Source organism: Onychostoma macrolepis, chromosome 15, assembly GCF_012432095.1.
Source record: "Onychostoma macrolepis isolate SWU-2019 chromosome 15, ASM1243209v1, whole genome shotgun sequence".
NCBI classification, from domain to species: Eukaryota; Metazoa; Chordata; class Actinopteri; order Cypriniformes; family Cyprinidae; genus Onychostoma; species Onychostoma macrolepis.
This window is the reverse complement of record NC_081169.1, coordinates 1648008-1659510: the sequence shown is the minus strand read 5'-3', so window position 1 is coordinate 1659510 and position 11503 is coordinate 1648008. Positions and strand designations below refer to the sequence as shown.

Genomic DNA, 11503 nt, shown 5'->3' with positions numbered 1-11503 from the left:
AAAGTGCACTTCCATAATGTACTTAAAGTGCTCTATTTTCGTGCACTAATTTTGTATTCAATATACTAAAAATGCTTATTTAGTACTTCTTAAGATACACTTGAGATCACCTAAGTGTAGGCTACTCAACTGTACTATTTTGGGACACCATGAATATGCTCTAAAATATATATATTTTTTAAATACACAGATAGTATGTTAAAAGTGCATTTTAGTTCATATTCATGGTGTCCCAAAATAGCTCAGTAGTTTGCGAAAATAGAGCACTTTAAGTACATTATGGAAGTGCACTTGTTTATATGTTTTATATGTTCTCTTCTTTTAAATGTCCTACAGATTAAGATTGTTCTTCTTTTTTGTGTGTATCTGGATTTACTTGTCAGGACTTTCTAGGTAATGTTCAATAATTGCTGAATTAAAAAAAAAAAAAAAAAAATGGGAGGAGCCAAACCCTCATCTTCCTGTCAGGCCAAATGCATGGCAAATATAATGTAATCATGATAATACTATATGAATTGATTATGATGTAATTTTCATGACAAGTGATTACATTTTCCCATATTCTTATTAAATTAATACAAAGTAAATGGTAACAAACAATGACCAATGTTTTAATCGTGTTTCCCCTGACGTTACGGTCTCTTGCATGTCTTTCATGAGCATTCTCTCTCTCTGAGCTGAGAAATAAACAGGCAATGTACAGTAAATGACCCCTGCTGCCTGTCAGTGTCTTCAGATGAATACACGGCACATTGTCCTGCCACTGTATCCAGAAGAGTCATCATCAGCTAAATACCTCGTTAGTGGATATGAAAGCCTTGCATGAGTTAGTGTGAGAGACAGAGGACAGCGAGACAGCAGCGTATCATCAGGAGCATCACTTTATTCTGTCCTGAATCACCTCCGGTCACCGCCAGTGCGTTTAAAGTGCAGAGTCATTTTCACAGCTTCAGTAAAAACATGAAATCACAGGAAACCATAAACCTAAAACATCAGACTGAACAGAAACGTGGAACATATAAATATCTAGAGAACGAAAGGAAACCTCATTGAAACAGGTAAGCGGTGATGACGACATTAACTCATCCGGCTCAAATCACACGAGTCGTTGGCAAGGCTAGCATAAAACAAAGGCACAGCAATGTGGAGAGGTAAAAAAACCATCGCTTCCAGAAGGAAAAGCTGCAGCATTCCGTCACCAGACCGACGTCTGGCTTCCTCAGCACTTTCTCACCGATGCGCATGAGTTTGTGAACAGATGTGAACCGTTCTTGGACAGCAGCGGGACCCTGAGTGTGACGTCTATGAAGTGCTCTTTCTGAGCGTGTCCAGCCGCAGACTCGCCACAGAAACACTAACAATGCACTCTTCATCAACTCTCTGTAATGGCTTTCATAGTAATATGGCTTTTTGTTAATGGCAATACTGAGATTGTTGTTATCCAATATGATCAACAGGGCTCCGATGTATTATCCTAATAAACCAAGCCGGTGTTTGTCTGCGTGGAAAGCAGTAACTGGCTTGAGGTCAGCTAGACTGATGCACACAGTATTACCCGATAGCCATGTATCTGTTAGACGCTGTCAGAATCACACTGATGGTGAACACCGTCATTTAACGCCAGCTTTCTATTAGTAACTGCACTGAGATCAGATGCTCGTTCCGTCCGTCGTGCATCTGCTGCTCGGGGCCCGCGGCTCCATCAGAGATGAGCATTCACACCATCACCGAACCAAAGAAAGCAGCCGCTTTCACACATAGTGCAAATCAAAGCATTTCAACGTTTTAGAAAAGAGAAAATAGTGGTTCTATTCAAAAAGAGCAAAGAAGAGGCTGTTTTTACTTTTTTTTTTTTTCGTCTGTACACGTGCTTTTCCTGGCGGTCCTCCTTTGTGTTTTCTTAATAACATCTGAACGAGAACAGCTGGATCAGTAGTGGAGCACGGGGCAGTGACACATGCAGAGCATCCAGAGAAGATATTTACACCAGCGGTGTTGTGTAAAGCTGAAGCTCCCATGAGGAGACACACACACACACATTGGTTTTCATGGTTTATGGGGACTCTCCATAGGCATAATGGTTTTTCTACTGTACAGACCGTATTTTCTATTGTCCTACACCTTACAGGAAACTTTCTGCATTTTTACTTTCTCAAAAAAAAAAACATTCTGTATGATTTATAAGCTTTTTAAATTACGGGGACACTGAAAATGTCCTCATAAATCACCTTCTTGTCATACATTGACATTATACAAATTTGTGTCCTCATAAACCACATAAACACACACACACACACACACACACACACAATCAGTGAGGGTCGACCCTGAGAGGGTCTGTCTTTCAAACACAGGCCTGGGAACAAACTCCTCCAGATCAGTCCAACAGTACCGAGCGCTCCGATTGGCTGAGATCACCGCAAACCACAGAAATCCTGTCAACTCGACAAGATTCACCCCCGAATCAAAAGAATCTGATTTTGCACAAGAACATGAAGCCTGTGAAGATTTTTGAAAGAAATCACCATAAAATACATTCATTACAACAAATACTAACGTGATGCATATTTACTTTACAATTTAAATAATAAATCATCATTAAAAGAAAAGGCTTCATTGTTTTATGCAAAACACATACAGTATCTACATGTATTTTTGATTTGGGGGAAAGAGGAGTCAATCCCATGAAGCTTAGAGTTGACCTGTATGACGTTTTACGTGTCGGACACGGACAGTTCATTATTTTCCAGATCTTCTCATGAGGACTGACATCCAGATGAAAGTACGCCAACGCGCAATCACTATACAAAATAATGTCTGCACATATACAATATGTCAAACATTTACAATATAACTCTATTTACACTGCGGGAAATGCCTGACACGAGGACTATTAGCGCGATGTACCCAACGAAAACACTGATGATGCGCGGGTCTCGTGTGTTCTGGTGCGTTCACATCTCATCGAGCCTAAACATGAGAGTCAGAGCTTCATCAGTGAGACGTGAACGCATGAAGAACATCACACCGCAAGCCACGGCAGACATGCACTGAGCATCTGTGGGGATGCGTTCTGTTGTGAGGAGACTCCTGGATCTGCTCCGCTGTTACTCTGGGTGCGTGTGGAGGCCGTTCTTGCTGCTCGAGTGTTTCTGCAAGAAGTCCTGATGAATGACCTCCAGCTCTGACACCAGATGAAGGCCCATCTCCAGGTGCATCTTCAGGTTCTCCAGCCACGACTCCAGCTTCACAAACGCAGGTCTGCAGCAGAGAGCAGACACACGTCTATCAGCACAGTTTCACTCTTCTATTATTTTAACTTTGTCAAAACAACAGTAATTGCTTAAAAAGAACTATCTTGTTATATACATATTAGGGATGTACGATATTGGATTTTTGCCAATATCCGAAATGCCGATATTTTTCAACTCATTTTGGCCGATACCAACATATTTCCTTTTGTTTGGAAACAACACCAAGTATCTCCTGTGCAGAAATTATAAGCAAAATATTTTTAATTTTGGTTAGTTTTTAACAAGAACTTATTAGAATTAAATAAAAAAAATAAATAAAAAAATAAAAACTTTTGACAGTACATTGAAGCTTTGAAAATAACTATAAATAAACAAACTATGTATCAATCGCTGCATTTTTCCCCAGAAAGATGCAGTTAACCCTAACATTTTATTTTAAGATTTAACATTTGTAGATGGTCTAAAGCAAAAGAGTAGTAAAAACTCTGAAAATCTTTTAGAGCTTATGATTTGTTTAAAAGATAAAACATATTACACATTACTGAATAAATCAGTATATTTAAAATTATTTAATTTACAAGTGTCATGTTTGTGATTTATTTTTTTTTTTCATCTAAGCTATAGCTTCTGACCTTTAAATCAAAACACATTCATTATTTTATGACATCAATTACTGCTTTATTTAATTAGAAACACAGTCTAAATGTTATTTGTGTGGGCTATTTTACTTTTAATTTAATTAGAAGTAGGCCAACAGCACCCCCTACTGATTAAAACTCCGTACTGAGCGGGCGTTAGGACCCGGGGAGGGTTCCGCTGCGTGTGCTATTACTGTTTACTCTACGCTTTCACAGATTAAATTCAGCGATCCAAAACAGTGAATCTAATCATCATTCGGGCAAAACTTTGCTTCAAGAATGAACCACACTGCTGATGTGATCTAATCACTATCACAGCCTGAGCTCATGCAAGTTAACGTATTCCTCTTATCGGCAAGGCATATCGGCATAATTTTTCTTATCAGGCCGATGCCGATATTTACATTAAAGCCTTTATCGGGCGATTCCGATATCAGTCTGATAATATCGTGCATCCCTAATACATATTGTTTATAGGGCTGTTGATTCAACACATTTCTAGGGATGCACAATATTATCGGAAAGGTTATCAGAATCGGCCGATCAAGGCTTAAAAATGTAAACATCGGTGTCAGCCAATTTGAAAAATTGCCGATAAGACAGATATTTCACATGTGCTCAGGATGTGGTAGTGATTAGATCACGTCAGCGGTGTGGCTCATTCTTGAAGCAAAGTTTTGCCTGAATGATGATTAGATTCACTGTTTCTCAGAAGGTCAGAAGCTATAGCTTACATGAATAAAAATCACAAACATGACACTTGTAAAATTCTTAAATAATTTAATGTATACAGATTTATTCAGTAAGATGTAATAATTTTTTTATTTTTTTTTTCAAATGGGTTATGAAAACTTAAATATGAGGAGCTCTAAAATATTTTTTGAATTTTTACAGCTCTTTTGCTTTAGACCATCTATTAATGTTAAATCCACAAATAAAATATTAAAGGTTTCAACTGCATTTGCCTAAATTTGCAGTTAATTAATCAGCACATCATGTAATTAATTAGATTAAGAATTTGAATCTCTTGACAGCCCTGATAGTTTAAATTAATGTTCAGATGCACGTTATGTTAGTGTTGGATTGTCTAACCGTTTCTCAGCGTCCAGATCGCAGCAGAGCGCCGCCATGGGGAAGAAAGCAGGCGGGCAGTCAGGTGGGCAGTGATCGTCCAAAAACTCCTTCACGTTCAGCCCGAAATCCATGGCGCGGGGCAAGAAGTCGGGATCGGCGTTGACTCGGCCAATAATCTGAGACGGAGAGGAGAGACGGACTCAGAACAGAGCGTCCCTAAACCACATACTGAACCAACCACAGCTTCCTCTGTAATGACGGAGTAACTCACAGTGTTTCTCATTAAACACAGAGCCTACAGCCTGATGTGGACAGAGCTGTTATTCTGAGCGTTTACAGCATGCACACACTCACCTCACACAGCATGATGCCAAACGAGAAGATGTCCACCTTCTCATCATAGCTCTTCCCTGAGGACCAGATGGACAAACAGCACTGACATGTTAACTTTTTTTTTTGTTTGCATCTATTAACCTACAAGTTCAGGTTCATCAAATGGAATAAATGAAATAAAAAACATGTTTGAAACCTTTTTTTAAATTATGTGTGCACTCACATTCAAGGTGCAAATTAAGTATTTAATTACTTTTTACATTTAGGAGACAAACATGATTTGAAACATGATTTCTAAGAACTTGGCACTTTTACTAAATCTTCTGTGAAATATGATTCATCCTAAAACAGCACAACAGCTCTCTGTAAGAACATTATGATTAACACAAAGAACAATAAGTTAATAAGAGACGTTTCTGACCGTGAATCATTTCAGGAGCCATCCAGTACGGGTTTCCCACCACGGTGTATCTCTTTCTCCTGTCGGGTTTCCTCACGCCCGGGATCTGTCCTGAGGACAGCTTGTCCTGATTCTTGTCCTCCACCATGAGTCGGGACAGTCCGAAATCCGCCACAACAACACTGTTATTCTGTCAAGAGCAGGAAAATCAACAATCAACACACTGACTAAAACTACAGTGATCTATAAATGCAGAGCACAGGAACTTTACTCTTTAACTCTTCAGCTAAATGTGATTGCCACACTCCACTGACTGTGTTAATACAGACCTCTAAAGTGTATTATCAAACACTCAACCTCTAATGGAGAATAACTCAGCCAAACACATCTGATAGATGATTAAGTCAAGAGCCGCCTATATATGCTGTCTAAAAAGACTTTCTCAATATAAAAACAAAAATGTGATGCTGAGAACAGATGCAGCAGCTTCAGAAAACCTTCAATACAACACAAACAAAACAACACAAAACAACAAAACACAAACAAACAAACAAAAAACAGACCACACAAACAAAAAAAAAAAAAAAACACAACAAAACAAGAAAACAAAACAAAACACAAAACAACACACAACAAAACATAAAAAAACAAACCACACAAACAAAAATAAAAAGCACAACAAAACAAGACAAACAAAACAACACAACAAAATGAAACACAAAAAAAAACAAAGCAATGCAAAACACAACAAACAAAACAAAGCAACACAAAACATAAAAACAAACCACACAAACAAAAAAAAACAAAAAAAACAAAAAAAACAAAAAAAACAAAAAAAAAAAAACACAACAAAACATAAAAACAAACCACACAAACAAAAAAATCAAATAAAAATAAAACCCAACACACACACACACACACACACACACAGACACAGACACACACTGACCTCTGTGACCAGGCAGTTGTGTGAGTTGAGGTCTCGGTGGATGATGTTCATGGAGTGCAGGTACGCCTGAGGCACAGAATGAGAGAAACTGATGAGAAAACACTGCCATCTGCAGATTTCACTCAGGTACTGCCAAAATTCACCACAGTGATTTTTGATTGTTTGTCTGTTTCAAATTTTTAATTTGAATTTATTTTGTTTTTCATCATTATTGTTTTAATCAAAGTTTTTCTTTCTTTTTTTTTTTTGGTTTTTGTTTGTTTCTAGTTTCGTTTTTAGCATTTTATAATACATTGTGATTATAAACTAAAACTAAAATGAATATGTGGTAATTTATAGTTTATTTCAGTTTTGGAGTCCAAATTAATTTTTTTTAGCTCAGTTTGTTTTTCTAAATATGCTAATGTTTTAATGTAGGTTTAGTTTTCATTAATAACAACAACAAAAACAGTTTCACCATTTCTTTTGAGGTTTTTCACCCTTTTAACTCATAAAATATGAATGTAAAATAATTACTGAAGTATTTGAGAAAACATTTAAAACAGCCTGTGACCCAACAGTCATGTGACCCTGCAGTCATGTGACGTCGGCTGAGTGTCCAGATGAGGGCAGCACTGACTTACCATCCCAGAGGAAATGTCCTTGGCAAAACTCACTCTCTGTTTCCATGGATAATCGCTGTCCTGCACAGATCAGACACATTTATATTCAGATAGACAATATTCATGCTGAAACCTTCATAAAGCCTTTTACAAGAGTACAGCATGAGAGCATTCATATGCACAGTACCAGGGGCGTCATGCACTCATTATTTTTGAGGGAGGGAGGGATCGAGCGGGGTCGTCATGTGACACACAGCAGCAACAACAGCACTTATGTTTTATTTATTTTTTCCTTTTTATTCGAAACATTCCCAAACGCATTAACTATATCATGAAATATCTTGATTCACACCTTTATACAACCCGAATTCTGGAAATGTTGGGATGCTTTTTTACATTTGAATAAAATTAAAACTAAAAGACTTACAAATCACATGAGCCAATATTTGATTCGCAATAGAACATAGAGAATATAACAAATGTTTAAACTGAGAAATTTTACAATTTTATCCACTAAATGAGCTCATTTCAAATTTGATGCCTGCTTCAGGTCTCAAAAAAGTTGGCACGGGGGCAGCAAAGGGCTGAAAAAGCAAGAAATTGTGAAAAGATTCAGCTGGGAGAACATCTAGCAACTAATTAAGTTAACTGACATCAGGTCTGTAACATGATTAGCTATAAAAGGGATGTTTTAGAGAGGCAGAGTCTCTCAGAAGTAAAGATGGCCTTTGCTGGATGCCCGTGGTCTTCGGGCCTCAGACGACACTGCATCACTCATCAGCATGATTCTGTCATTGACGTTACTAAATGGGCCCAGGAATACTTTCAGAAACCACTGTCGTAAACACAATCTGCCGTGCCATCTGCAGATGCCAACTAAAGCTCTGTCATGCAAAAAGGAAGCCATATGTGAACATGGTCCAGAAGCGCCGTCGTGTCCTGTGGGCCAAGACTCATTTAAACTGGACTGATTCAAAGTGGAAAAGTGTTCTATGGTCAGACGAGTCCAAATTTGACATTCTTCACGGACGCCGTGTCCTCCGGGCTAAAGAGGAGGGAGATCTTTCAGCGTGTTATCAGCGTTCAGTTCAAAAGCCAGCATCTCTGATGGTATGGGGGTGCATAAGTGCATACGGTATGGGCAGCTTGCATGTTTTGGAAGGCACTATGAATGCTGAAAGGTATATAAAGGTTTTAGAGCAACATATGCTCCCCTCCAGATGACGTGTATTTCAGCAGGACAATGCAAAACCACATACTGCAGCTATTACAACAGCATGGCTTCATAGTAGAAGAGTCCGGCTGCTGGATTGGCCTGCAGTCCAGATCTTTCAGCTATAGAGAACATTTGGTGCATCATTAAGCGAAAAATACGTCAAAGACGACCACAAACTCTTCAGCAGCTGGAAACCTATATCAGGCAAGAATGGGACCAAATTCCAACACCAAAACTCCAGAAACTCATAACCTTGATGCCCAGACGCCTTCAAACTGTTGTGAAAAGAAGAGGAGATACTACACCATGCTAAACATGCCCCGTCCCAACTATTTCCGGAATTCAGATTGTAGATTATGTTAGTTGATCTAGTGTGCGATGTTCAAAGTAACCTAATAATGTAATTTATTAACTATGCATAAAAATCTGTCTGTTTACTTAATTAACAGATATGGGTGTCATGTAATTTGACTGACTTTATATTTAATGTGAATAAAAAGTTGCAAGTTAAGCTACTAATTATAACACTTTCATTGTACAGAAAGAGAGCAAAGAACATTTTCACTGAGTCTAGAGTTCAAGCACTCTCAAAAACTGCCATTATAGTCACTGAAGCTGTTTACACTATGAAAGGAATATCTTACAGATTCGTACACACATTTGCACTTTGTTGTTTCTGACAAGAGAATTCGCCAGAAAGAGGTGTTCAGTCAGCGAGCAAGTGAAAAACACACCGGCATGACTCATCTGAACACCTCTGATTGGTCATTGCATTCATAAGCTCAACAGCATCGTATCTGATTGGTTATAATGCAGTGCTGTAAAAATGCATCTGTATCTGGCTCAGCGCCAGTCAGCGAATGCAGATTTGAATTTAGCAGCTGATGATATGACGCACTGAACGTTCTAATCACGCCGGTGTTATTGTATTAAATAGAGGTCGACCGATTCATCGGTTTTGCCGATTAATCAGCACCGATAGTTGATTGCCACAACTATCGGTTATCGGCAAAAATCCATGCCGATAGTTTTCCGGTTTGCAACCGTTGCTGGAGTGGCTGAGAAGGGTCCGCTGGCATTATACAGTACGAGAGCGGCCTCTAGAGGCGGAAATCACTGACAGCACGTGTTGTTTATTTTGACACGTGACACTGCACGCTGCACAGAGCTTGCTCTGTTTTTTTAAACACCGAACTTCAAACTCATTTATGCCACATTGTTCATTCTTGAAGCAAACTTGTGTCCATTTGGGGATTAAATAAATTGTTTTAGACCGCCACTTGAACTGAACGCAAAGCGTCTGGTGTGTGTGAGTGTGTGTGATACCTCTGAGTTCTCCTAGACGCAGCGCTGCGCTTTTGCCCGGTGTGTGACTAACATTTTATATATTTTTTTGGATTAGATAATTATCAAGTGTTAAAAAACAGAAGCAAATAAAGTGTGTGAGTACCCATATCCATATGTATGTAATTTTAATGCTATGGCCTTGTGCAGATATTTAAAGATGGCCATCTTTAAGCATGACTGTTGAAATTAAATGGTAATACTTAACAATAAGAGTCCGTTTGTAGCATTAATGAAAACTGTAGAAGTATTGTTCCTTGTTAGAGTGTGTTCATTTCAACATTCACTATTAGCAATTAATAGGCTACATCTTTAAAATTTTAAAAAGTTTCTTCTTTTAACATTAGCAAACTATTAAATACCTTTAATGATGAATATAGTAAATAATATTAATATTTTTATTCATTTACAATGTATGGTTCAGTACTGTTACTGCTTTTGTTTTGTTTTTAAATAGTAAAGCACTAGCTTTCTTTCAGTATCCATTTTGAAAACTATCGGCTGATTAATCGGTATCGGCTAGTGTGGTCCAACCTCTAGCTACCGGTATCGGTAAAATCCACTATTGGTCAACTTCTAGTATTAAATATAGAAAATATTAATTGGCTATCAAAATCCACATGGCTCAAAACTCTGAGGAATGGGCACTTTGAATGGGCATGACGCCTCTGCACAGTACTGTGATGTTGAAAACGTGAGCTGCTGCGGGAAATTGCACGGTCCAAACTGTCCTGAACATGAGACGTGCTTTACATTATCACTTCAGACAAACTTGTGAGCATATATTTCACACACACCATATTCTTGATGATGTCTCTCAGCGTTCCTCCTTTGATGTACTCAGCGATGAAGTTGAGCCGCTTGTCTTTGTAGAGGACGCCGATGAACTTCAGCACGTTAGGATGATCCAAGCATCTCATGACCTTCACCTGAACACACAGGGCAATAATCACAAACACATCTGCAATAACAAAGCGTAATCTAAACCTGTTCAAATCACACACACACACACACACACACACACACACACACACACACACACACACACAAATGAAAGCAGTGTATGGAAGGTCTAATAATGTTCATTCAGATGAAGGGCAGCACAGCGTTTACTGTTTGGTATCGATGCGTCGTTGATACGCTGATATGTGACCCTGCAGCACAGAAGCAGTCATAAGCAGCACAGCTATATTTGCAGCAATAGCCAACAATACATTGTATGGGTCAAAATTATAAATGTTTCTTTTATGCCAAAAATCATTAGGATATTAAGTAAAGATCATGTTCCATGAAAATATTTTGTAAATTTACTACCATAAATATATCAAAACTTTATTTTTTGATTAGTGATATGCAATTTTCTCAATATTTAGATTTGTTGGGCTTTTTTTGCTCCCTCAGATTCCAGATTCTCAAATAGTTGTATCTCGGCCAAATATTCTGTCCTATCCTAACAAACCATGCATCAATGGAAAGCTTATTTATTTAGCTTTCAGCTGATGTATAAATCTCAATTTTAAAAAAATAGACCCTTATGACTGGTTTTGTGGTCCAGGGTCACATATGCTGACGGGTGAATGATACGGTGTTGAACGTGGGAAAGCAGCTGATGTTGTGAAACAAAGTTAAACTAAATGAAAATGATTTTTTTCTTTGGTTAATGTCTATTTTATATTTCGTAACAGCAATGTTT

General features: G+C 38.1%; 1 protein-coding gene across 4 annotated transcripts in view; it reads right to left on the bottom strand.

Annotated features, from left to right (window-relative positions):
• Positions 1-357: 357 nt before the first annotated feature.
• limk1a (LIM domain kinase 1a) overlaps positions 358-11503 on the bottom strand; it is a 62468-nt gene continuing 51322 nt past the window's right edge. For 2 of the 4 annotated variants that reach the window (XM_058799558.1, XM_058799559.1), the window contains 7 exons: positions 10608-10739; positions 7272-7331; positions 6649-6714; positions 5721-5889; positions 5321-5376; positions 4985-5142; positions 358-3261 (listed from right to left, as the gene is read on the bottom strand). In XM_058799558.1, coding sequence (XP_058655541.1) covers positions 3108-3261; positions 4985-5142; positions 5321-5376; positions 5721-5889; positions 6649-6714; positions 7272-7331; positions 10608-10739 — 795 coding nt within the window. In that variant the 3' untranslated portion in view covers positions 358-3107. The remainder of the gene's footprint in view (positions 3262-4984; positions 5143-5320; positions 5377-5720; positions 5890-6648; positions 6715-7271; positions 7332-10607; positions 10740-11503) is intronic. The other 2 variants (XM_058799560.1, XM_058799561.1) reach the window with 1 other exon arrangement.